Below are 26,539 nucleotides of genomic sequence, written 5' to 3' on the forward strand. Positions count from 1 at the left end.
CCCTCTCACATTCAGGAGCATCTCGAGGTCCTGTTGGTGGCCCTCACAACGCAGGCCCAAGTGCACTGGAGCCCGAAGCTCCAGGGAAATGGGCAACCCCAGCTCCATCTTCACTTGGAATACTGATAGTCTGTGCCCCTCCCTTCCCTGCAATCCCAACTTGGTGAAATTACTCCCCAGTGCAGATCTTGATTCCAGAAACCAGGTAGCAAGATCCTTGCAAAGGTCCTTGGCAAACGTGCATGGCACTGGAATGGAAGCGTTCACCTAAGAGGAATACTTCCCTCGTGCCACGGAGGGGCGATCTCTCGAGGGAGAGTTCTGATCTCCTCAAAGCACGGAGTGAAGCCATGCCCTGAGTACAAAAAGCCAAGATTTCGTGAGGTTTCCCAAATGCCTGTCAGCAGCAACAGGCCCTGTCCTTCCTCGGGCTGCTCTGGTTGGGCTGGAGGGTGGGAATGTGGTGGGGGCACGCTGGCAGCCTCCTCTAGGGAGGCTTGTGATTATGATGAGACGCTGTGCCTGCCCAGAGCCTACGGAAGGCAGACAGACAGGCCCTTGCCTGGAAGCCCAAGGGCGTGAACCAGGCACACGGAAGGAGCCAAGGGCACAGGACAGCAGCTAGCCTTTGGTTCAGGGCAGTCTGCAAAGTGTGAAAAAATGCATTAGAAGGAGGCAGACGATAGATGGACATGAGAGACGGCAGAGTGGATGGTCTCAGTGGTGGGTATGTGGGTACTTGCTGCAGAGTCCTTCGAACTTTGCTCTCATCTTGACACTTTTTAAAAAAATGTTTTTATTAGTTGATGGACCTTTATTTTATTTACTTATGTACATGTGGTGCTGAGCATCGAACCCAGTGCCTCACCCATGCTAGGCAAGCGCTCTACCACTGAGTCACAACCCCAGCCCTTGTCTTGAAACTTTTAATAATAAAATGTTACCGAGAAAAAAAAAAAAAGGGACAACCTAAGACAGAAAGCACAGGGAGGTCCTCTTCAAGGTCCTTGGCCCAGTCATCCCAGCCTTGGGGGACACTGAAGCCGTCTGGGGAGGGGACGGGTGGATTCAAGGTGGCGGGTTGGAGGAAGCTAGGGATACAAGCAGCGGGAGCACTGCCTCTCAGGAGCCAAGAAGAAATGGAAAACAGGGCGGGCGGCAAGGCAGTGGCCATCCTGGTCATCGACAGACAGCGTTGGCCAGCTCAGTGGGGACGATTCCTCCAGTTTTCATTGAGAATCCTTTTTCCTTTTGTTTATTTCAGTTTGTTTCCGTTTCTCTCCTTTCTTGTCCCTCTAACAGATAGATTCTCCTGTGTCTTTCTCTCTCTCTTCACTCACTTCTTACATTTATTTTTTCTCCTCTTTTATAGCGATCACTTCCTCAATCGCTCTGCTTCCTCTGTTCACAAATGAACATTCTAAACTTTTCTCTACCTTCCTATCACGGCTTCTCTTCTCTTAATGAACTGTTTTTTTTTTTTTTTTTTTAATTTATTTTTATGGTAAACAAATGGAATACATATTGTTTCTGTTGTACGTGGAGTAACAGCACACCATTTGCATAATCATACATTTACATAGAGTAATGATGTTTGATTCATTCCGTTATTTTTTTCCTCCCTCCCCACCCCTCCTACCTCTCTTTTCCCTCTATACAGTCCCTCCTTCCTCCATTCTTGTCCCCCTCCCACCCCCCATTAAGTGTCATCATCCGCTTATCAGTGAGATCATTCGTCCTTTGGATTTTTGAGATTGGCTTATCTCACTTAGCATGATGTTCTCCAATTTCATTCATTTGCCTGCAAATGCCATAATTTTATTATTCTTCATAGCTGAGTAATATTCCATTGTATATACATACCACAGTTTCTTTATCCATTCATCAACTGAAGGGCATCTAGGTTGGTTCCATAGTCTGGCTATTGTGAATTGAGCAGCTATGAACATTGATGTGGCTGTATCTCTGTAGTGTGCTGATTTTAAGTCCTTTGGGTATAGGCCGAGGAGTGGGATAGCTGGGTCAAATGGTGGGTCCATTCCGAGTTTTCTAAGGAATCTCCACACTGCTTTCCAGAGTGGCTGCACTAATTTGCAGTCCCACCAGCAATGTATGAGTGGACCTTTTTCCCCACATCCTCTCCAACACCTATTGTTGCTTGTATTCTTGATAATCGCCATTCTAATTGGGGTGAGATGGAATCTTAGTGTAGTTTTGATTTGCATTTCTCTTATTACTAAAGATGGTGAACATTTTTTCATGTATCTGTTGATTGCTTGTACATCTTCTGTGAAGTGTCTGTTCATTTCTTTAGCCCATTTGTTGATTGGGTTATTTGTATTCTTGGTGTAGAGTTTTCTGAGTTCTTTATAGATTCTGGAAATTAGTGCTCTATCTGAAGTATGAGTGGCAAAGATATTCTCCCACTCTGTAGGCTCTCTCTTCACATTGCTGATAGTTTCCTTTGCTGAGAGAAAGCTATTTAGTTTGAATCTATCCCAGTTATTGATTCTTGCTTTTATTTCTTGTGCTATGGGAGTCCTGTTAAGGAAGTCTGATCCTAAGCCAACAAGGTGAAGATTTGGACCTACTTTTTCTTCTATAAGATGCAGGGTCTCTGGTCTGATTTCAAGGTCCTTGATCCATTGTGAGTTGATTTTTGTGAAGGGTGAGAGATAGGGGTTTAGTTTCATTCTGTTGCATATGGATTTCCAGTTTTCCCAGCACCATTTGTTGAAGAGGCTATCTTTTCTCCATTGCATATTTTTGGCACCTTTGTCTAGTATTAGAAAATTAATGAACTGTTTTTAACTGTCTTTCAGAAGCGTTTGGGTTACATGACTCCTGCCCCCACCACTCGTGTTGTAGTTAATAGTACTGTGACGGTGAGGTTGACTTCTGCTGTTTCTGGAATGCCAAATCTAGTTCATGGTGTCTGCTGTTTTGATGTCAGCGACTGCTGACGCCACATTCCTGTTTTCGTGGTAATTAGTGCTGCAGAGGTCATAGTAGGCACCAGGTAGTTATTTTAATGCTGTATATTGTTTGTTTCTGTTTGTTTTGCCCTATTCTGTGAGGAGCTGGGAATCTACAGGCACACTACAAGTTCACAGGGTAGAGATTCTGCTGTTGACCTAAGCTCAGCCAAAAGACAGTGCACTTTGCTCCCCACACAAGTTGGCCACTCTAAAACTTCAGCTATACTTTAAGACAAAGAAGAGACAAACATCCAAACCAACAATCAGGTCCCAAGTAGGAAGAGTATTGGGTGCCTCTCAGATCCCATTCACACACATCCACTCCAACAGCAAAAACAAAATTACACAAAGGCTGTGGATACTACATGATGAGGATTTTTTTTTTTTTTTGTTACCAGGGATTGAACCCAGGAGCACCTAACCACTGAGCCACATCCCCAGTCCTTTTTTTATATTTTATTAGAGACAGGGTCTCACTAAGTTGCTGAGGCTAACTTTGAACTTGTGATTCTCCTGCCTCAGCCTCCAGAGCTGCTGGGATTACTGGGGTGCGCCACTGCACCCAGCATCACAAGGGATTTTAATCTACATCACTCCAACACACTTTGGCAAGAGAAGGCCATGCCCTAAAAAAGGCCCACACATTAGAGTGGGAGAGAAATCCATCCCAACAGACACATAAAACCCAACACAGTAACATAAGAAATAAGAAAAAAAAAACAAGGTAACAAGATACCTCCTAAAGTTCATAATTTATCAGCAACTGAACCCAAAGATATCAAAGTGAATGAAATACCAGATAAAGAATTCAAAATGATGATTATAAAACTGATCAATGAATTTAAAAAAAAATTTTTTTTAGCTGTAGATGGACACGATACTTTTATTTTACTTATTTATTTTTATGTGCTGCTGAGGATTGAACCCAGTGCCTCACATGTGCCAGGCGAGCACTGAGCCACAACCCAGCCCGCTGGTCAGTGAATTCTAAGAGAATATAGGAAAACAACTGAACAAATTAGGAAATCAGTACAGGATATGAATGAGAAATTAAATAAGGAGATAGAGATATTGACAAAGAACCAAAAAGAAGTCTTGGAAACGAAAGACAATAAAACAAATGAAATGTTCAGTTCAAAGTCTAACATAGGAGATCTATGCTGAAGACAGAATCTCAGAGTTGGAAAACAAGGTGACCAGATGTGAACATTCAGACAATACTAAAGAAAAGAAAATAAGTAAACATGACTAGAATATACAAGAATTCTGGGACATTAAGAGATCATATTTAAGAATCAATAGAATTGAAAAGCATTGTGAGAAGCAGGATAATAGCATGGATAACCTCTTCAGGGAAATAACAGAAAATGTTCTAAACCTTGAGAATAAAATGGACAACCAGATGTAGAATGCATTCAGAACCTCAAATAGACATAGACAAGATTAAAACAAATAAACAAAAAACCCCTCTCCATGACACATTATAATTAAAATGCTTAACATACAGAACTAGGATAGAATTTTAAAGGCCTCAAGAAAAAAAAAAAAAAGTCACATTTAGAAGTGAACCAATCAGAATCACTTCTGATTTCTCAACACAAACTCTAAAATCCAGGAGGACTTGGAATGATGTGTTCCAAGTCCTGGAATAAAGTAACTGTCAACCAAGACTGCTATATCCAACTAAGCTATCCTTCAAAATCAAGGAAGAAATAAAGCTTTTCCAAGATAGGCAGAAAGTAAAAGAATTCCTCACTACTAAGCCAGTACGACAGACATTACTTGAAGAAATACTTCACATAGACAAAATAAAAAACAAACCCCAATGCTCACAAATGGACAACTTTCTGAAGAGTAGCCAAACAGAGGAGAAATGTTTACTTAATCAAACATTAGAAATAAAAAAGAAAGAAATCAAAATGGTAGGAATAAACATCTCCCTATAAAAATATTTAACATCAATGTTCAACTTTCCAATTAAAAGACATAGGCTTGCAGAATGGATTAAAAACAGAACCTAACTCCATGTTGTTTGCAAGAGACTCAGATTTTAGCTACAGTCTGAAAGTGAAAGGATAGCAACTAATGTAGCATGTGAATAGAGACTGAAAACAAGCAGGAGTACAAATAAATAGATAAAGAAAAATATGGTCTATATACTCAGTGGAGTTTTATTCTGCCATAAAGAAGAATGAAATTGTGTAATTTGGGAAAAGTTTTCAATGAGCAATAATCGCGCCTCGGATAAACCTCATTGGCTACAATACTGCCACTGCGCAAAGCTGAAATCATGTAATTTGCAGGAAAATGTCTGGAATTGGAGAACATGATGTTAAGCAGAATAGGTCAAGTGCAGAAGGTCATATATTTTCTCTCATATGTGAAAGCTAGAGAGGAAAAAGGAAGAAAGGTGGTGGTGGTGACGACGGTGGTGTTGTTCTCCTGAAAATCAGGGAGATGAGTCAGACAGAGGAAGGAGCGTGGCAGGGAAGTGCTGGAAGAGGTACTGGCTGAATTATACCGTCATAGTGTGTGCGTGTGGGGACATTCAACAATGAACCTCACCATTATGCACAATTATAATGCACCAGTAAAAAATGTGAAGAAAACACATCTGGGGAGTTAGCAACCCCACATGCCTACCACAGAGCATGCTATATGTGTGTGCATGTTTGCACACACCCTGGCCCAGGCCCTTCAGGTTAAAAGCTCCCTGGCCATGGTGATGAGTATTAAAAGTTATATCTTGGTGGTGAGCTGAGCCCTCCCTGGCCACTGGTGCCCCTGCCTTGAGGGTGAGACACACATACTGGCTGCTGGTGTTTGTGGGCAGCAATCTGACTGCAAACATGCCAGGGTCCCATCTTAAGCCCCTTGGGTATGTAAACCCATTTAATGCCCTAGGCCCCTTGGCTTGAATTCCCTCAGAATCCCTCCTTTCAAATGAGGACACTGAGGTACAGGGAGGCTGCCTAACTGGCCCATGGCAGTGTTGCCAGGCTCTTGGCTATGATGCCCAACAGTTTGTAGGGTTGCAGAAGAAGACCCAGTCTTGCTGACTCAGCTTCACACTGCCCTACATCATCTCAGCCTCATGGAAGCCCTAGATCCCCAGTTGATCACCTCTGCAACCCCCACCCAGCCATCCATTCCTGGGCCACTGAGTGCCTATGATGGCCACCTGCTTCTTCCCTGGAGCCCTGTCTTGACATGGTGACTCTTCTCATGTGTTCTTGAGGATAGGGATAGGGTTATTCAGACTTGATGCCTCATATCACAAAGGCAAAACCAACGGGGCCCCTGGGATTGTGTCAAATTCACTTGCAGGTACTGTGAGTGAAGCCAGCTGCAGTGCACACAGAGCCAGAGGGACTAGGCTTCTGCTACCTGCACTGTGACCTGGGGTTGGGATGCCCATGGGGTGGGAGGAAGCCCTCAGAGTCTTCCATGTGTGGGCCCTAGGCTTGGGGAAAGCACCACTCACCCTGCTGAGAGGGCAGAGTACGAAATGTGGGTTGCTCTTGGGGAGAAGGCCACCTGTATGAAGAAAAGCAGACTCTTGAGAGCAATGCTGTAACTAAGATCTGCATTTTCTTTTCTCAGAGATACTGGGGTTGAACCTGGGGGTGCTCTACCACTGAGCTACATCCCCAGTCTTTTCAATTGTTTGGTTTGAGACAGGGTCTCATTAAGTTGCTGAGTCTGGCCTGGAATTTGCAATCCTTCTGCATCAGCCTCCTGAGTAAGTTTTTAAAAGTCAACCATTTCAAACTTTAACCCTGGGCTGATCCATTCTTGTAAACTCTGATCAGATACATTTTTGTTCAGAGGGGTGAACCAAATCTTCGACACCCATACATGAATTGAGTTGGTCCCCCCCCCCCCAAGGGGTGGGGAGGCTACCAGGGATTGAATTCAGGGGCACTCGATCACTGAGTCACATCCCCAGTCCTATTTTGTATTTTATTTAGAGACAGGGTCTCACTGAGTTGCTCAGCACCTTGCCTTTGCTGATGCTGGCTTTGAACTCATGATCCTCCTGCCTCAGCCTCCCAAGACACTGGGATTACAGGTGTGGGCCACCGCACCTGGTCAGACTGAGGTTTTATGGAGCAGATGCCCAGGTCGCCCTGGAGGGACTCACCCTGAAGGCAGTGCCTTCCTCGATGATCGTGGGCAGCTGGGAGAGACAAATGTCCACAGCGAGGTCCCAGGCCTGCCTGGAGAGAGAACAGAGGGAGCATCCATAGCATTAGTGCATGGCCTCTGGTGAAGGGCCCCATGGGAGAGGCCTGGAAGCTGGGGGCTGTGCTGGAGTTATCCTGTTAGCCCCAGCTGCAGGTACCAAAGGTGCTGCAGCATTCTGACCATTTTGGACTGTCTGCTTTCTTCTCTTTAAAGTGAAACAAGAAACACAGTGGGAGTGGCCCTCTGAGGTAGCTCCTGACTCTGACATGCCCCTACGTAGCACACAGCCTGCCTGCTCCATGCTGCAGGGCCCCGTGGTGGAGCTGGGGGCAGGTGGCCTGGCTGTGGACCTCTGCTGCAGGAGGCTGGGCAGTGTCAATGTGCCCATACCCTGCAGAGTTAGGACTGAGGCCCGGGGTGCCAGGTCAGGGTCATCAACCTTTGTCTGAGTGACTGGGCCTGGACCTCGGATGGCCAGGGGTGTGCTGGTGGGCCTTCAGGACAGGACAGGAGGTGCTTGTGTGAGGCAAAAGGGGACAGTGCCCGTGGTGGATGTTGCCATTCTCATCAGGTTCTGGGGGTTGGAACCCAGTTCAGCATACGCACAGCAGTGTGTCCTTGACAGTGCCCCTGGTGCTCAGCATGTCTGTCTGGAGAGCACAGGCTGTGACCCTACTCAGCAGATGCCCACACCCTCTCCCAGCTTCGAGCCAGCCCTGTGTTCCACTCTTAGATAATTCCACAGCTCAGGCTCACCAGCCCATGGCAGGGTGATTTATGTGGCTTCATAAACACATCCTCTTATATAACCAGGGGAGCGGGGACTTGGTGTCTGGAAGCAGGCTGGCTATTCTTATGTAAGGCTCTTTGCCAGGTGTCTCTCCCCTCCATGTTGCTCCTGGTGGACCAAAGAGCATGAAGGGACAGAATCTGGGGCCGAAGCCACATAGGGTAGGGTTTGAGCTTGGCCTGGGTGTAATTTGATTGAGTTTTATAAACTATGAACACACAGGACAAGTTTTAGACTCACAGGAGAGCCACAGCAACAGGGAGTCCCTAGGTGACTGTGGAGCCAAGGCCAGCCCCTCCTGTGAAGGCCAGGGCAAGGGGTCACCTGGCTCGGCACCAGGACAGTCCAGCACCGTGCATGGCTGCAGGTGCCCAAACTCATCCGAGCTCCCCTTCAGCACCACTGACCCGTCAGCCAGGGCTGCTCCAACCCTGCGGTCCATGGGATGCCTTCCCCTCTGTGGCAGAACGGGCATCCCTCTGATCTCGTGCTGAGCTTTAACGCAGGGAGCAGCCTGCAGGGCCTTGAGAGCTGGTCCTCCCTTTCCTTCTTCACTTTACTGTGACTATTGGCTATTGGCTTCCTTTTCCAGAAAACACATGGGGGCAGAGAGGACAGGCCTGTGGCTGAGGATGCCCAGGAGAAAGGGTACAAGTGATAGCCTGGGAGCCACTGATGCCACCCTTTGTCACACTCTCTCTGCAGAGGCCACCAGACATAGGCCGCAGAAGTGACAGAGGACAGCCCCCTGCCTCACGGGGAAGAAGGCTTGGCATGCCCTGGCATAGCTCACAGTCCGTGCCAGGGTGAGCTGCAGCGGGACAGGAGGATGACAGGTATGCCCATGCCAGCCCCACTGGCTCTCCCTCCCCCTGGGGACGAGCTGAACTAGATACTTGTCCTGGTGTGTGGCTGTGCACCCAGCATTGCCTGCCAAGCACAGCAGCCTGCAGCTGGCCACAGAGGGTCCAGAAGCCCCTGCTTGCTTGCCCAGGCTCACCTTCTGCTACGGCCCCTTGCCCTCGCTCCTCTCATCCAGCCCTCTGCAGCCATGGAGGTAGGGCTGTAGGTACAGGAATGGCAGTCCGGGAAAGGTGCTTGCTCTGCCTTTCTCTTAGCAAGGCTGACCGAGGCGCCCGCCCAGGCATCCGGAGGGCATGATCCAGGAGGACAGCCCCTTCTCCACCAGCAGTCCTCGGTGCCTGGAGAGGCAGCCCACGCCCCACAGGCCCCGCCTCACTGTCGGGTGATGACGCTCCATGGAGGCATCTCCAGAAACCTCCCAGCTGCACCATTCTCTGCCTCTCCTCTGCTCTGACACAAGTATGCAAGATCAGAAAAGGAGCACTGTCTGAGGACAGAGCTGGCCACATGGAAACTGAGGGAAGAGGAGGAATGGTGGCCAGGGGCTGGTAAAGCCCTTGGGAGAAGGACAAAGGGAGCTGAGCGTGTGACCAGAGGTGACAGCTCAGATCCTGCATGCCCTGCAGGTCACAGTGGGCGCTGCATGGGCCCGACTGCAGGTGAAGGTATGGAGAGTGTGATGGGTGCCCAGTGCTGAAGCAGGGCAGCAGGACTAGGGCAGGGGTCTGTAGGGAGGTCCTCAAGGTACAAAAGTCGAGTCCTGAGACATCCACAGTGGGGCTCCCGGGGTTCTGGATTTCTGCATGGCCTCCCTCACCCCGCGTCCTGCTCCTGGTCAGCAAGCCACGTTTCTTACAGGGTCCCTCCCTCCATCCCGGGAGCTGTGCCCGTCGTGTTGGTCTGGCAGAAGCTCAGTCCCTCGAGAGTTCTCCTGGACTTCCTAGGGCTCCCCTGGGTCCCACGTCACAGTGAACTCTCAGGCAGCTCATCTGCAGACTGGGGCAGCCTCGCCCCGCACACACCCCTCAGGCACGGTGCTTGGAACCAGCCACTCACTGACACCCCCGGACACCATTTAAAAAGACTTTTGCCCCCTTGGTGGCTCCAGACCCAGATTCCATTGCAGGACCAGTAGGCACATCTGAACCGGACCTAGCCCCTCCCAGCCAGTTCCCAGAGTCCCAGCAGGTACCCCAGCACCCAGTCATGCCAGATTGCTTGCTGGGTATCCAGGACATAGTAGGTCTTCAACAAACACTATTGAATGAGAGGGAAAGCAACTGCTGTGCCCAGAGCAGCCAGCAGGGCTTAAAGAGAACAGGAAGGAGAGAAGAGCAGCTGGATCCCACTGCTGCCTGCCTCATGCCCGGCTCTGCCACGGCTGGGGCAGCTGACCTGTCCCCCTCGCTCCTCGTCAGCAGGAGGCAGGTCTGCCACAGCGAGCATTTGTGTGAAGCCACAGAGTGACCATTCAGCAGGCTGGGCTACACCAGCCTCTGGGCCCGGCTTTTGGCTATCTCTCCAGGACCAGCTTCCCATCAGTGAAGGGGTGGGGACAGCACCTCCTGTGCAGGCCCTTGAGAGACCCTGAGATAAAGCAAAGGTCTTGGCCACACTTGAACCCAGAGCGGGCCAGCCAGACCTGCAGCTCAGCAAGTCCAGCTGGAAGCACGCGATGACCAGCCTTCCCCAAGGCCTCAGGCCCACGGCGTGCAGGTCCCTTCACCCCTATTCGCTCCCCTTGGGAAACACTTTCCTGCAGAAACACCAAGGAGGTGGTCTGCTGGGCTCCACTCCACAACAGCAGTCTCCTCTGGTAATTTCCTGAGACTCAAGGATCCAGTCTTATTTCATTTAGACTAATGAGACTGCCTGCTGGCAAGCAAAAGAGCACATTCTCTGTCTTTAACAGAGGGCCAAAACAAGGATGGAAAAATTTAAGAAGAACAAAGGGCCTAAAGAGCTCCTTTCATCTTCAAAGGCCTGAACTGCACCCCACCCGGAGACTGGCCCTCTGCACAGCAGCCCCTCCCTGCTGACAATTAAGAGGCAATCAGGAGATAATCAAACACAGTTCCCACCCCAGGCAATAAATAGCTCCCATATGCTCAATAAACCCCAGACTGCAGGCAAACGATCCTCGGCTGCATTGAGGACCTTTTGAGACAGAAGCAAAGTCAATTATTGCAATTAAACTCTATACGGATGCCTTGCATTTAATCAAACAAAAGCTTCAATTTCAGGTGTTAGAAGAAAGTGTACAAGTTTGGGGAATGGTGATGAGGAGGGGGCTCAGTGTGCCCAACCAGCTCTGAGCCCAGTGCAGTCTGGCGAAGTCACACCCAGGGACCTCAGTGCACCTTGCGAAAGGCCAAGCACACTCGCAGGCCACCTTGCAGTTCAGAGCCGAAAACTGCTTGGCATCGAAATCATCAGGTAGAATGAATTCTAACCCATTATCAAGGCCCAGCAACTGCAAGGTCCTCCACTGCGCCAGACACACACCTCTCATATCCAGCCCCGCTGGCATGACTGCTCCTGATGGCCTGAGACCCCTCACAGGCATCCCAGCCAGGAGCAGGGGCTGAGCCTGTCACGTTTCCTGCACTGGAAAAGCAGCTCTGGATGGTTTTATTCTCACCTGTGCAAGACTTGGTGGGGACTGCAGAAATGAGACGAAGCTGAGGAGGGGCTGCAGTTTAGGTCTCCGTGGCAGCAGAGAGCAGCCGCACGGGGCTGTGGACCAGAGGGGCAAGACAGGGAGAGGCTCTGCTCAAGGAATGAGGAGAAAAGAGGCTGACTGAGGACAGCCAAGAGCCAAGACAGTCACTGGAACACACCTCTGGCTGGGGGTGCATGTGGGCCTAGGCCAGCTCCCCAGCAGAGGTGGGACTGACCAGGCTTGCTGGGCTAGCTGGTACTCTCTGGAACAGACTAGATCACCTCAGCGGCATCAAACTCCAATTGTGTGACAACCCTTTTGACAACAGAGCGGTAGTGCTCTCTGAGGAGCATTAAATCAGTGGATTAAAACTGGCTGCATTTTCTCAGATAAAACCCAATCGAACTTGAGTCTTAATTTGGGATTCTCAGCTACAGAAAAGTGGGAAAGCAGGTCCTATAAAAACCTAGACTGTGGCAGTGGGCAACTGCAGCAGCCAGTCTGCCGTTTGGCACCAGGCAGGAGCAGAAGCTAGGCTGGTGGCGGGAGGTGTCTGCATTAGCACTTCCCACAGAGGGAGGCTCTGTGGGGGAGGCAGGGTGGGTGCTCAGGAGATGGAGGCTGGCAGGAGCCTGTGCCCAGCTGAGTGGGACCGGCCCCTCCCCCTACAGTGACAAGCAGGGGACTTTCTAAGGGACTCTAAGCTGGTTGCTGTGATGAGTCACCCCCCTGGAAGAGCCTGGGTTTTTGGGAAACGGGCCTCGGATGGCCAGGGCCCAGGCGGTGGGCTGGAGGAAAACCTTCCGGGCCAGCACGGTCTCCATCTGCACTGATTCATCAGAGCAGAAAGCACAGGTTATTACCACAAAGAAATGCAAGGTTTCAGGACCCCTGAAATTGAGAGTGAAGGAAAACGACTCCCTGATGGCTTTGCATCAAAAATTAAACAGGAAATGGGCTCCACGTATTTCATCACCCGCCTGAAGCAAAGTGTAAATGTACATTACTTTATGTTTTAACCTCAATTTTTGTTAGGCTTTGTTCTCTCTTCCCCCCTGCTAAAAATTCAGCCTCTCCATCACCACCCAAGGAATATAATAACTAGATTTTGAATTATCTACTCCCAGTGCTCTTTCCTGCCTACCTTTCCTGTGTGCTCCCTGGGGATGTGCATGCTGCGGACTGTTTATGAGGAGGGAGAAGGAGCACTGTGCACTGCTTAGTTTCATCACCGAGGGTGGCAGATGGCCCTGCTGAAAGTTCCCTAGTCCTTCTTCCGTGGGGAGGGGCCCACCATGGGTGAGTGCTGAGCCTGGTTCTGCATCTGCTTGGTGGGCACGATTCTGTTCCTGGGTGTGATGTTTTCCCCTTGCACCTGGGACATGCCACTCAGGAGGGGCCATACTGCCAGCTTCCCCAGACAAGGCTAGACTAGTTGTCACCAAGGCACCGGGCGGCCCAAGCTGCCTTGCCTGCCCTTTGTGGCCTTTCACCATGGAGTGTGGTGCTGGCAGGTGTTGGGGATAGGGAATTGCCACAGGTGACAGTGGGTCTGCAGGATGGGCGTGGCTTGGACCCCTGACACTGTGGAGCCACCCAGCCTGTGCTGCCAGCGCACGTATGAGATGAGGAGAGAGGGCCTGCTGTGAAGGCACTGCCTCAGGGTCACAGCTAGCCTGCATCTTAATCAAGATGCTAAGACCGTCTAGGGCAGGAAGGCAAACAGCTGCAGAGGGTTTCCACACACCAAGCGGCATCTCCCCCAGAGGGCTTGCTGTACACCCTGGAGAGACGCAGGGCTCAAGTGTCTATACCAGGGGCCAACATCCTTCTTTTCTCTGACTTTGCATAAAAATGGTGAATGATTTAATAGAGAAATAAAGGGTACTGCCATGTCTGCGTGGCTTTCTCTCTAGAGAAGAGCTGTGATTGAGCAGACTGGTTTCCTATTCAACATAGCCCAAGCAGAAGGCAGGGAAAGGCTCCCCTTTGTGGAGGGTGCTTGTGCAGAGGCCTCACAGGTCAGCCTCTCCAGTCTTCCAGAATGCTCATGCTTGTGCCAGGCCCCAACCGCTGGTGACAAGGACTGTGGCGTTTACCTCAGAGTTGCACTAGGAGCTCCCGGGCATTCCTAGCAGAGCGAATGTCCCATGGAGTGGGGTTTCTGTAGTGACAGGTTCTGAGAAATCATTTCAACCAGCCAAGGCCTGGAGACAGCAGTGCTGAGCCCAGTCTCCAGGAAACCTAAGTGCAAACAGAAGCCCAGAGGAAAGAGCCAGCGACGCAGGCACAACCTGTTCACGGGGTCAGCTCTCGCAGGAACATTCTAACTCCTCAGACATGCTGAGGAGAGCCACCCATGGTGGAGTCCTGTCCAAGGCAGCCGGCGAGCAAGCTACCACTGCACACGGAGGCCAACCGTGTGAGGGGACTGGAATTAGCTGTGGGAGCTCAGGAGGCGCACTTCCCAAACCGAAGTCACTCATGACTTGGGGAGGGGTCACCTTACCTGGAGGCCAGCTCCTTTGAACTCTGGCTACAGGGGCTGCGAGCCTCCTTTTCTGTCCTGGGCCTGTCCTGGTGTCTCATCAGATGCTCATGGCCTTCCTTGACTACAGCGGGTTTCTCCTTACGTCTAAAGCCTGATTTCTACATTTGAATCCCAATCAACGCAGCTTCCTGGCATTGTTCTCAACATCTAAGGGGACTGCAGACTCATGCTAGCAGAACCCTCCTTGGGGAGGACAGGTTAAAGGCACGTGGTTCTCCTCACATGGCCACATCAACCGATTTCTGCATGAGAACCCCTTGCTATTATGTGTTTGGCACGACCCAGCACAGAGATCAGAAGCTGTGATGTCAGGTCTTGCAGTAAGAGATCCCAAACTAGAAGAGACCTCCAGATGTGCACAGGTGAGACCCTAGGTTCAGGAAAAAGGCAGACAGGCAAAAGTCCCCAGTGGAGGCTGGCCAGGGCTGCTGTGGACTCCTTCCTCCCCAAGCACAGTGGCTGAGCGTGCCAGGGAATAGGGGCACTGTGAGCAGAACATGGGCATGAAGCGTCTGTCTTCAGCATTCACAGCCTGGCTCTTAATATGCACTTTGCTGGCTACATCTGTCCGTGGATATGCTTAGTTTTGCCCTCAGAATATTTTAAAAAGACCGCATTAGATAATTATAAAATTATAAATAAAAACATGAATTTCTGGCTCTTCCGTGAAAACCAGGTGCTTAGCTTCTGGGATTTAAAGCCGAATGGGGGCTGCCCAGAGAGCCTGTCCCTGCCCTCACCACACCACAGCCCTCCCTGAGGATACTGGCATTTATTCTGCTGAGAGGCCCACTCTCCCCTGCCTGTGGCCCCTCCCCTTTTGGGCCCCTCCAAGCCGGGGAAAGTTCTGGCAATGACCCGGCTGGCCCTTCAACTGGCCCACCTGTTCCCACTTGCAGGAGGCACAGGGGCCTTCACAGGTTTGCTGCAGGAACGAGTGGGAGAAGGGAGAGGCCAGTGACTGCCCCGAGGCCCCAGCTATGGTTGACCCTTAATTCCCCTGGTGGGGAGTTCGTGTGCTGCAGAGGTCAGGCTGCTCCATATTTCAGCATGGTTCTGGGAAAGGCAGCCCTTATGTGCCCCTCCAAAGGAGGCTCTTCCCACAGGAAGCTGCTGCCATGATGTAGGACCTCGCACAGAGCAAACGCCAGCCTGCCCCACCTGTATAGTCTGCATGGGTTGTTGGTGCTGTGGAGCTGTGTGCCAGGGTTTGCCTTGGAACTGACTTGTGGCATCCCGTCTGGGCCCATTTCTTTCAACTTCCATGGACATGCCACCCCACTGTGCATCGGCTGCTCTGCCAAGGGTGTGCCCACCTCCAGGTGGAGCAGGAAAGAATATAGGCCCTGGAAATAGGGCCAGGGTGTGAAATCTGCCTCTCAGCCAGGTCACACTGGGGCTTTGGGCAAATCACATCTTGGTGAGACCTAGTGAGGCCTGTGTGTTGAACATCTGGGAGAGAAAGGCTCAGAGCCCAGTGGGTGCTCAAGAGACAGCCCATTGTGTCCTCATCTGGATATCAGCTCCCCAAACCTGTCTTGAGTCCTTCCTGAACTTACTCGCAACTTCCTGCTATCCACTGGTTTCACCAGAAGTTCCAGCACACTACCCAGTCCTCTTGCTGGGCCCCACTGGGCGCAGAGGGCCACTGGCAGCACTGTCTCGGAGGAAAATCAAGAGGCCCTGACCTCTAGCCTCTTGCACACCCACCAAATTCCATCAGTGCCAGGAGAAAACACTTGTGATACCTGACCCTCCACCACCACTGCCCGGGCTCGGGGCTCTCTATAGCAGGTCAGGCCACTCCTCACCCACCCACACTCACGGTCCCTGCCTCCCGACCTCCAGGACTCCTCCTGCTCCCGAGGTCCTCGCGGTATTGTCTCTTAGCATGTGCCACCCTCAGCTCAGAAAGCTCTTGCCACATCCCACCTCCGTCACCCTCACTTTTCAGAGAACCGTCCCTGAGCCTGTGGCTTCTCTAGATGCTCTCCTCTGAGTGCCATCCCCACTAGCCCGTCCTTGCCCATAGTGGGACCTGTCCCAGGCTCCCATGCCTGGAGGGCAAGTTGCAATGTCTGTGTTCTGTTCAACCAGCATGCCAGAGGCACCTGTCCATCCCAGCCTTCCATGCTCAGGAAAGGCACAGGGAAGGGCACCAGTCCTCTGCACTCAGCCAGGACTGGGGAACATCCACAGGACAGGGAACCGAACCAGATAGGGATTCAGGATCTGGTGATGCACAGGCTGAGAGAAAATAAGAAAGGAGAGCCTCAGCTTGCATGCTTAAATGCCAGGCCAGGCGCAGCTGGTTGTGACTCACAAAGTGTCAGCTGGATAAAGTCCTTGAGCTGAAGCCCTGCTGACACCGTTGTGTCACTCTACAAAGTCCAGCTGCATGGTTTTGCTGCAGAGGATGGAACCTGTGGAAGAGCTGGGGTGCTGGGACAGGGTCACTGGCTTTCTGGAGCTCCTAGGCAGGAAGCGAGAGCCAACCTGCACAGAGGCTCCAGGGGCCTGGTCAGCATCCCAGGGAGCTGGCCTGGGACGTCCCACCATGCCCAGCAGTAACGGAAGCACTGAGCTCTGCTCAGGGCACGATGGCCCTGGGGGACTGTCCTCCTCTGGTCACACAGGGCAGATCAGAGACTAGCACTGTCTAATTGGAGGCTGGACAGACTTTCTTTAGGAGCAGCTCTCAGGCTGGGATGTGGCTCGGTGGCACAGTGCTTGCCTAGCAGGCTTGAGGCCCTGGTTCCATTCTCAGCACTCTGCTGAGCCAAGCCCAGGAAGGCGGAGGCCATGTCCCGGACTTGTGAGGTGGAGTAGTCCTGCGTGGTCACATGATTTTCCAAGGGTCTCTGGCTCCTCTCGCCCTTCACCAGGCCCACCCAACCAGTGCTCAGCACGCGGCAGGTGTGCCTACTTGAATCGTGTTACCCCAGTGCTGGGCCATTTGATGGGACAATCCTGTGGCTGCATGTCGTCAGGCGTCAGTCAGACTTAGGTACCCGAGTTACTTTCCAACTTGGGATTTTAATGGGCTCTTTCCACATCACTTAAAAACCATCAAATGAGATCAAGTCCAGGTGTTAAGCCTTAGAGAATTCCACCAGTTATGCTTTCGTCACGTAAAGAAATAGCCAAATAAAGTTGGGAGCACCTATAATACCCACAACTCCAGAGGTAGAGGCAGAGGCAGGAGGATCACAAGTTTGAGGCCTGTCTCAAAAATTCAGTGAGACCCTGACTCTTAATGAAAAATAAAAAGGGCTGGGATGTACCTCAATGTTAAGGTGGCCTTGGGTCCAATCCCCAGTATTGCAGGAAAAAAATAGAAATGCCCAATTATTCCTTCTGTTTCCAGTTTTATATTCACGACAAACAGTGCCTTATTAACCATAAGATTCCTTTTTTTGTACCGGGGCACTTAACCATTGAGCCACATTCCCAGCCCTTTTTATTTTTTGAGACAGGGTCTTGCTAAGTTGCTTAGGGACTTGCTAAGTTGCTATCAGGGTTTGGATGTGAGGTATCCCCAAAAACTTAGGTGTGAGATAATGCAAGGTTTAGAAATGATGGGGTTATGAAAGTCAATCAGTGAATTAATCCCCTGATGGGATTCATTGAGTGGTAACTAAAGGTGGGCAGGGTGTGGCTGGAGGAGGTGGGCATCAGGAGTGTGCCTTTGGGTATATATTTTAAATCTGGTAAGTGGGCTCTCTTTGCTTCCTAATCATATGAGCTGCTTTCCTCTACCACACTCTTCCACCTTGATGTTCTGTCTCACCTCAAGACCCGAGGAATGAAGTCCCAAATTAACTTTTCCTTCCCTAAAATTGTTGTCAGGTCTTTTAGTCACAGCAGTGAAAAAGTTGACTAAAACAGTTGCTGAGGCTGGCCTTGAACTCATGATCCTCCTGCCTCAGCCTCCAAAGCCACCGTAATAACAGGTGTGAGCCACAGTCCCCAGCTAAGATTCCATTTTTAAAAGTAGTTTTTTAGGGATTTGCAGCCTGGAAATCTATGGGTGTATTTCTAATTACAGAAGGGATCTCTGTCAGCCTGTACTGGAGAGCTGCCACTCCAGTGCCATCGGCATCCCCAGGGCCCTGCTTGGCAGTGCCCTCCATGTAAGCCTCCAGGTTTTAACAGACAGCAGTCGCACCACTGAAACAATGCAGTGTTTGGTTTTGTCATTAAACACAAGCATGAGTAAAACTTTAAGATGGCTTGCATTCTGCCAGAGCACACGTACTTTAACCACACCCATCTGTAAGGTCCTGGGGTAATTCCTGATCGCCCCCTTTTGCAGCAGCGAGCGTTCTGACAAATGGTTTCTTTTCTCAAAGACTTGCAGAATGCCGCCTCATCGTGCCCCTTAGCTTTGCCCTAGGCGTGTTTGTCACACTCCTGAGCTGGGTCCCAGCAGATATTGGGCCAAGTGCAGGGACAGGCAGGGGCAGGAGGGCACTGCGGGAGGTGGCGGGACCAGCTCTGTGGGCTCAGAGTTGGTTGGTCAGGAGTGGCCAGGGGTCCTGAGGCCAGCAAGGTCATGAGCACAGGCCAAGACAAGATCAGCAGGAAAGAAACACCAAGGAAACTGGGCTCCAGAGTAGGTACCGCTGACTCCATCGCCCAACGTCCAGACTTCAGGAAGGGGGCTCACTGAAATGTAGGTACAGGAATGGGACTGCCCCAGGGACCCGGGTGAAGCTCTCTGCCCCTCCTGGAGACTCCAGGCTGCTGGCCAGGTGACAGAACTGTCACTCCTGTCACCTAGTGTCTGTTGCCTCCTGCAGTGCCGTGATCCCGGGGCATAGCAGAGACATGCAGGAAGTGGTAGCGCCAAGCTTTGTGCCCTGATTTGGGGTCATTTCCACCTTGCATGTTCTTGGCCCAGGGATGTATTTAGATGCTCCACCTTGTCCTGAACCCACTGCACCCCCCAATAAGTTAGCTCTACCCTCCACCCTGCTGCCCTTCTCCTGGAGACTCCCTTTCCATCCATGAAATGGGAACACCACTAACACCTACTCACAGCACTGCTCTGAGCAGATGACGCCCGAGAGCTCCAGGACATGCTGACACGCAGCAGCACCCAATGATCACGTGGTAGCCGTCCCCTCAGCACCACCACAGTGACCCCTACTCATCTTCCACCTGGTCAAGCTGCCTGTGGGTTCCAGATGAGTGCCTTTGGCAGCTGGCAAAGCTTCACCCTTGTGAGGTGTTCCCATGGTGTGGAGACTCCAGTGGTGGCTCCATCACCCCTGCCTCCTGCTGAGGTCCCTCCCTAGGGTGTTGGTGGGCCTATGACTTCTCATCAGCTGAATCTGGTGCAGGCGGCCAGCTGTCCTTGACCACACGTCGTATGAGGCAGGCTGTTGTGCTCATCTGCTAGAACCTCCGCCTCTCTTGCTGACTTGGTTGCAGAAGGCCACCATGGGCGGGAGGACAGTGGGGTCCCTGGCTGCTTACAGTGGCCTTGAGCCTAGTGGGATTCTGCATGGAGGACCTGCCCCTCAGAAGCACCCTGGTGCAGTTGTTTGAAGCCAGCAAGCTGTGGCAACACTGATAAGCAGCCACAGAACATGCTCAGCTGCTTGGCCCCCGTCAGACCCAGCATCTGTTTTCCACGTGGTGGTGCTCGGGGGTTTCCTATTACTGAAAGGGCGACACGTCCATCAGAAAGCAGCCTGCAACCTGAAGGTGATTCCCGCCCAAACCTCATTTCAGCACCTTTGCTCCCTGGGGCCTCTGACTCACTGTCCTCCTAGGAAGTCTGCTGTGGTTTGTCCACATTTGATTCCCCTCCTGCAGGCCGAAAGGCTGAGTGGTCCCTTCCTTGTTGGTGTCAGTGGTCAGAATGGGTGCCGAGCATGGGTTCAGGTGAGAAGAAGAATCCAAGGTGTGTAAAGCGGCCCTGGCTACATGAAGGTCAAGCCCTGATGCAATGCCCCATCAGGAAAGCAGCTCTGGCCTATTGGCTACTGGTGCCCACGGTGTGCCCAGCGCCACTCATCAGGTGGGTAGGGGTGGCCTTGCTGCAACACCTGCCTTCTGCCCCCTCACAGCTCCTTCAGTCCTTTAGTGTTGCGTCTGTGATGGGAACTGTCTCAAAACCAATCCTGAGGACAGGGCAGCATGCAGGAGGCAGCAGCAGGTTGCCCGGCTCCTCCCCTTCCTGCCAGACAAGGTCCTGCCACAGGGCTGGGGTGTCTTCCTCAGCTCAGGAGCAGAGCCAGGGGCCACCAGCAGGCTGCGAGGGACTCAGGCGTGAACACACTCAGGAGTTCAGAAGTAGGCCAGGACTACGGCAGAGAACTCTCCGGAACGATGGGGAGAGGCCGGCTGTGTGCTCTGGCCTGCCTGGCCCCTCGGTGCTGGCTTTGGCACACCCGCCGGCTGCTCTCGTTCCCTGCAGGACTCGGTCTTGCTCTCTACTCCAGAGCAACACAGGACTCTCCCTCCCTTCCCTCTGTGCAGCTCAGTGTGTCAGACAGGATGGGATGGCACTCACTTCAAGGGGAAACGTGTCCAGGGATTTGCTTCTGGGGTCATCAGGAGAAGGAGACAAGGAGGTGGGTGGGCAGCTTCTCACACACACGCGGGCACCGCTGGCTGACTCCCAGCACTGAGTGGATTCTCGGTCCTTGCCTGATGGGGCCCTACCCCTTCAGTTCTTTCTGTTTCCCTTTCTAATAATTTTTCTTTTAAAAACAAAAACATGGCTCAGAAAAAATAGGATATAAGGCATAACTTTTCTGAGGGGAGTAAGACTGTTTTGAGGATGCATTCTCCCCAAAATGCTTGCTCTAAGAATCTGCTCTGAGAACATTCAATCACTTATTCCACACACTGGGACATCTGCAGCTGCTCTGTCCCCGCCCCTGGACTGTGTGGTCACAGACATGCTGTAGGGCGCGAGCTCCTCACCCCAGTCTGCACCACGACCCGCCCCACCTGCTCTCCACACTGGTGACCTCTATTTCATCCTATCAATTCTTTATCAGAATGTTCAGTTTCTTAACTGTTCTTGAGTGGATGACAGGCAGTCAGTTCAGAAACCTCTTGCATCTCAGGATTTCCAGCACCAGGGGAAATCTGTCATGTACGTATTGGCTGTTTAAAAATCACAGCCAAAATAATCTGACTGTGAAAACACACCATATGATGTTTTTTGTTTTTTTTTTTGGTATTGGGGATTGAACCCAGAGGTACTTAATCACTAAGCCACATTCCCAGGTCTTTTTATTTTTTTATTTTGATTTTGAGATACAGCCTTGCTAAATTGCTGAGTCTGGCTTTGAATTTGCTATCCTCCTGCCTCAGCTTCCCAAGCAGTGGGGATTATAGATGAGTAGTACTGTGCCTGGCCCGTACAATTGTTTTTAAGGTGAGACACAGATGAATTGCTCTTTTAAATTTTGGTATCAGGGTTTCTCATACTGATGGACTGAACTGAAACTTCTTTTTTCCCTTTGTTATCCCATTTTGGAATCTGCCCAAATTCCGCCTGTGTTCATGAGTTTAGACCTGGAATGTCCCCGAAGACCCCATGTTGAAGGCTTGGCTACCAGAATGTGGGGGAACCTTCAGGAGTTGGAGGCTGGGGAGGAAGTAGGTTACTGGGGCATGCCCTTGAAGGGGATGCTGGGACCTGGGCCCCTCCTCTTTCTCTCTCTGCTTCACCACATGCTCCCACCATGCTGTGCTACCTTGCCACGGGCTCAAAGGTATGGGGGCCAAGAGACTCAGACTGACCCTCAGAGACCAGAAGCCAAAACAAACTTTTACTCTTATAAGTGGATTTCCTTATATAAGTTGTTAGAGTTACAGAAATCTGACTAACGCAGAGAGCAATGGAAAAGAAGAAGTTAATGTGATGGGTGGACAGACTTGACTCCATGGAAATGTTATAGGCGAGGCTATATGGGCAATGATTAAACAGACTCTCTTTTACCCTGGGACTCCATGTCATGTAGGAAATGCTTCTGCCAAGGGAACACCCTACCCCTGCACCCATCATAAGTTGCTTTGCATGACATGTTTGGCAACACAAAATGGCAATTCTTATATAATGAAAAATTGTTCTCTTTTGATTCCTATTTTCTTAAACAATGTACTATGTTAACAGTGATGTCAACAGTGATAGTCTAGATGTTAGTAACCATTCTTTAGTTTGTACCTAAGTAAAGTCTTTTTGACCCACTTCCCCCTCTGTTAATGATTTTAGATCTCATGATGTTAGTTTGTAATTCTGAATCATAGCAACAGACACTTATGATTGATGTACTGATTTAGGGTAGAAAAACCCCTGCAACCCTATGATCGGGGCTGTTCTCCCAATAGCCATTTTTGGGGCATTGCGTGAGACAGTAAGCCAGCTGGCTGATAAAGACTCACATTTGGACTTCTCAGTGGTGATTGGTCTGTTTGTAAGTTACGCCCCGTAACACTAAGTGTCTTTAGCTATGTCTAGGTTAAAACCAAACTCTTATTACTAATATTACTAATGTTACTACTGTTAAGTAGCAGCAGTCTGGCAATTGGAGAAATTATAATCCACTGTGATAAAAGGTCACGCTCTGCATGTGTGCACTCATAAGCATACAAATCAACTGGTCATAACCCAACAGTCTTCACACTCAGAGCACTCTGATGCACTCTGCAAGTTTACGAGGCAATTTTTTCCTCGATACGAAGCTCTGTGAGGCTACCAGTGTGCACAGTGCCACTCTCCAAGTGGGGAATGGTGGGGCTGATGCCACTGCCTTGCTGACCTAAAAAGGCTCTTGGTGACCTTGTTCTGAAGGAGGCTGGCTACAGTCACTGGATCCCCGGGGCAGCTCTGTTCAGCCCTGCCTCAGTCTGGAGCCAAGTCTCCCTCTTGTGCACAAGCAGTTTCCTGCACGTGCACTGCTGCAGCCGCAGGAGCGAGCCATCAGGGAAGCGAGCCACCAGCAGCACCATGGGCCTGAGACACTTACCACATCGCATGCATGTAAGTCGGCGGGAGACGGGGGCTGCTGACAGGGGTGCAGTTGTATGACCTCATGATCCTTTCTGCCAACAAAAAATTTCGAAACAGACTCGCCACCAGTAGGTCCTGTCTGAAGAGCTTTTGGAAGAGATCTGGGGGTAGATAAATGATAAAAAAAGAGTCTTCAGGGACCACTGCACATTTACAGTTCAACACACAAATTTATTCCATCAAAAATTGAACATGCACATTTCCCATTGGACACAGATACAAACACACATACGCAAGGACACACGGACAGAGATACACACATATACACTGACACACAGACATGCTCACACAGATACAAAAATACATACACATGTACACATGAGCGCACATCCGCAGTAACACACCCTTAAGCACACACACAAGCACACGGGTTCATATATACACATATAGACATATATGTGAACGAATACCCAAAATACCAACCCGCCAATAACAAAGAATACAGGTAAGGCTTACGAGAGGGATTTTGGCTGTGGGAATGCTCATGCAGAAAGCCTTGCTACCTGCCACTGCTCTAGGCCCTGATGCCTGGCCACTCATTCCAGACACACAGCGACCTTGTAGGCTCCTGCCTTTGGCTTCAACACTGCCCCCACCCTGCCCGCCCCACGCCAGCTTCTCCTGCATCTGTCAGCCTTCTCTCCCTCTACCCGGCAGCACCAGGCAGCCTCACCGCGGGGGAGCACGTTCCATGCGATGGTGTCTGTGATTGCTGTGAAGATCCAGTTGAGCTCACCCAGAGGAGTCCTCCTGTCATTCAGACGGCCAGGGATCCTAGAAAGGACGGTGCACTTTATTAGTGCTGTCATGCAATTAAAAGGGTATGCACAGAGGAGAGGGAGGTAAAAGGCTCAGAGCAGAGGCAGCAGAGGCTGGGCACGGGCCAGAGGCTCCACCCTAGAAGCTCAGCCTCCACCTTTCCCTTCCTTCCCCCTCCACATCTACACAGGTGCCTCTGAATGGAGACCAAGCTGGCCACATGCAGTTCCACTGAGTTCCTGTTCCCGAGGGCAACCAGGTGGCACTTTGCTAAGAGGGGTCTGCACCATGTTCCACAATTCTCCCTATGGCTCCAACACTGCAGAAGGGTCCTGTCAACCCGAGAGGGCTGGGGCAGAAGTCTTGTCCCTACACGACAGGTCTGAGCACAGGGCCACAGAGATTCCCAGGGAGCTCACAGTCTAGCAGGAAGGACTGACGAGCAACAAACACGGGCATGTGACAGGTCGTGAGTGTGCGCACGGCAGAGACGCACCACACAGAGGGGAGAGGAACCCATGAGCATGCTGTGTTTCAGGAAGGGAGCTCGGGGAAGGCCTCATGAAGGCTGACCCTGGAAAGAGAGCTGCATCTCAGGAGATGGCATGGCTGTGCCCTGTCTGCAGGAAGAACGTGTCCAGCAGCAGTGACGGTGAGCGCGAGACACTGAGTGGTTTCTTGCTGCTTCACAGCAACTTAATTTTACCCTGCGGGAAGCACCTTAATTATATCTGACTGGAAGCTCTCTTTCCCCCAGAAGGAAAATGTTCACAGTAATTTGGTTTAGAGACTCAAGTGTGATTCCTGCCACTTACAAGACTGAACGGATTAATAGCTCCCATCATGGTCACCCATTTGATGGCACTGTCTGCTCAAGTGACACTCGGGGAGGCTGAGCCTCAGAGACGGCAGGAGCGGGCCAAGCTGATGACACGCTTCCACAGCATGTGTGCCCTCTCCTTCCCCAGAAGGCCTTTTCACTTCTTGCATCCTCAAGCAGGCTTAGTGATAGGGCAAGAAAATGGAGATAAAGAAAGCAGCATTATTCCCCAGGGCCAAACTGCTGCCAACGTGGCAACAGAAGTCTCCAGAGAAAGCTTTCAAGCTTGAGGAAGGCCTCCACCCCTGCAGGCAAACACAGGCTCCCAGGAGGAGCCTCAGACAGTGGCCCTGGGGCTGGCTGCAGCCCGGATGGTGCCAAGAGACTACTGGGCTGTGCAGGCGTCAGGAGGGACCTGCCACTCATGAGGAAGCACAGGGCCTCGCAGACTGCCATGCTTCCTCACCCTTATGCTCCTCGCCCAGCTCACAACAGTGTGGAGAGTGCCAACGCACTGCCACGTGCTGGGTGGCCAGGCTGCCCATCACAGCTCTGCCATGGGACAACGGGGCTGGGAGCCACAGGGGAAAGAGCCGTGCCTGCCCTCCGGCGAGCTCCGCCCCGCAGGCTGGGTGAGGGTGTGTGGCACAGCACAAACAGCTGGAGGCACTTCTCCAGAGGTCCTGGCAGACCTTGAGCCCCAGCCCGTGCCTGGGTGACGAAAAAAAGAAAAAACAAAGGGGTAGGCCAGGCTGGGGTGGGCGAGGAGACCTGAGACAGTCACTTGCATCTTGGGTCTGCAGATGAGAGACAGATGCTAAAACCCCAAAACAGATGAGGCTGTCAACGACACTCAGCAGGAACACTGCCCCTTGCTTGGCGTCGGGCCTGCTGGGTGCACCTTCTTCCTCGAAGCAGCGCGGGCAGAGAACTCTGGTTGCGAGGCCAGAGCTTGCCTGGGATCAGCATCAATGCCAGAGTGTGTGAGGGGGGAGGATCAGGAACACTTGTCCGAGTACCTCCTCCCGGCCTGCTCGGTGTTCCCAAGACTGCACAACTACAGTTGGCTACTGCGCCAGCTGCAAGTCCTGGGTTCCCAAGCCACCCTCAGGCTCTGTGACTCACAGCAGGACCCAGCGAGAGCAGTCCCACACACAGTCCCCATTTATCACACAAACACACATCAGAGAAATCAAAGGGGACCACAGGTCGGGTGTGGTGGCAACCCAGAAGCCTGATTGGGCACAGCAGAGGTACCACAGTCCACAGTGCAGTCTGACTACAAGGGTGAGACCCCAGAAATGGGCTGTGGGCGATAAGAGGGGACGGAGTAGATGGGTCGCAGAATAGCTGCCAGGAATGGCGACCAGCTGCGGAAAGGTTCTTTGCGGGTACTGGAACAGCATGAGGGAACACGCACATCCTGAGCACAGAGTGAGTCCACCCTGGAAGGGCAGGATGACGGGAAGGGTGAACTGCAGACCTCGGTGGGCGAACGCCCTTCCTGTCTGCATTCGTGTGGTGTCTACACGTCCCCACGATGACTGGGTCCTCGTGAACCAAGGGGACAAACAAGTCGCGGCTCCCTGGCCTGCTCAGCCTTGGTCCTGGGAGGTCCAGTACCCGGGCAGTCACAGTCAGACCATCTGACCACCACCCAGTCAAACCTGGACAAGCACCTGGCTCACGGGAGCCCACGTCCTCCAATTAGGCGACACTGACACACTCCCCACTGCCTTCTGGGGCCTGCCTCTGGTGAGAGGGACTGCGATCTGAGCAGAGGACCTGCCTACAGAGCACCCGCCACGACACCCTCACCGCACAGTCACACCACTGAGAAGAGGGGCTGGCTGACGGTCGGGGTGCATTTAGTGGCGTTTTCAAAAATGT

General features: G+C 51.5%; 1 protein-coding gene across 3 annotated transcripts in view; it reads right to left on the minus strand.

Moving 5' to 3' along the window:
• Positions 1-26,539, minus strand: part of RPTOR (regulatory associated protein of MTOR complex 1) — a 346,921-nt gene that overhangs the window by 86,867 nt on the left and 233,515 nt on the right. For 2 of the 3 annotated variants that reach the window (XM_079133423.1, XM_079133424.1), the window contains 3 exons: positions 23,744-23,844; positions 23,027-23,171; positions 7,123-7,198 (listed from right to left, as the gene is read on the minus strand). In XM_079133423.1, coding sequence (XP_078989549.1) covers positions 7,123-7,198; positions 23,027-23,171; positions 23,744-23,844 — 322 coding nt within the window. The remainder of the gene's footprint in view (positions 1-7,122; positions 7,199-23,026; positions 23,172-23,743; positions 23,845-26,539) is intronic. The other variant, XM_079133425.1, reaches the window with a different exon arrangement.

The sequence above is a fragment of the Sciurus vulgaris genome (genome assembly GCF_902686455.1).
Source record: "Sciurus vulgaris genome assembly, chromosome: 3".
NCBI classification, from domain to species: domain Eukaryota; kingdom Metazoa; phylum Chordata; class Mammalia; order Rodentia; family Sciuridae; genus Sciurus; species Sciurus vulgaris.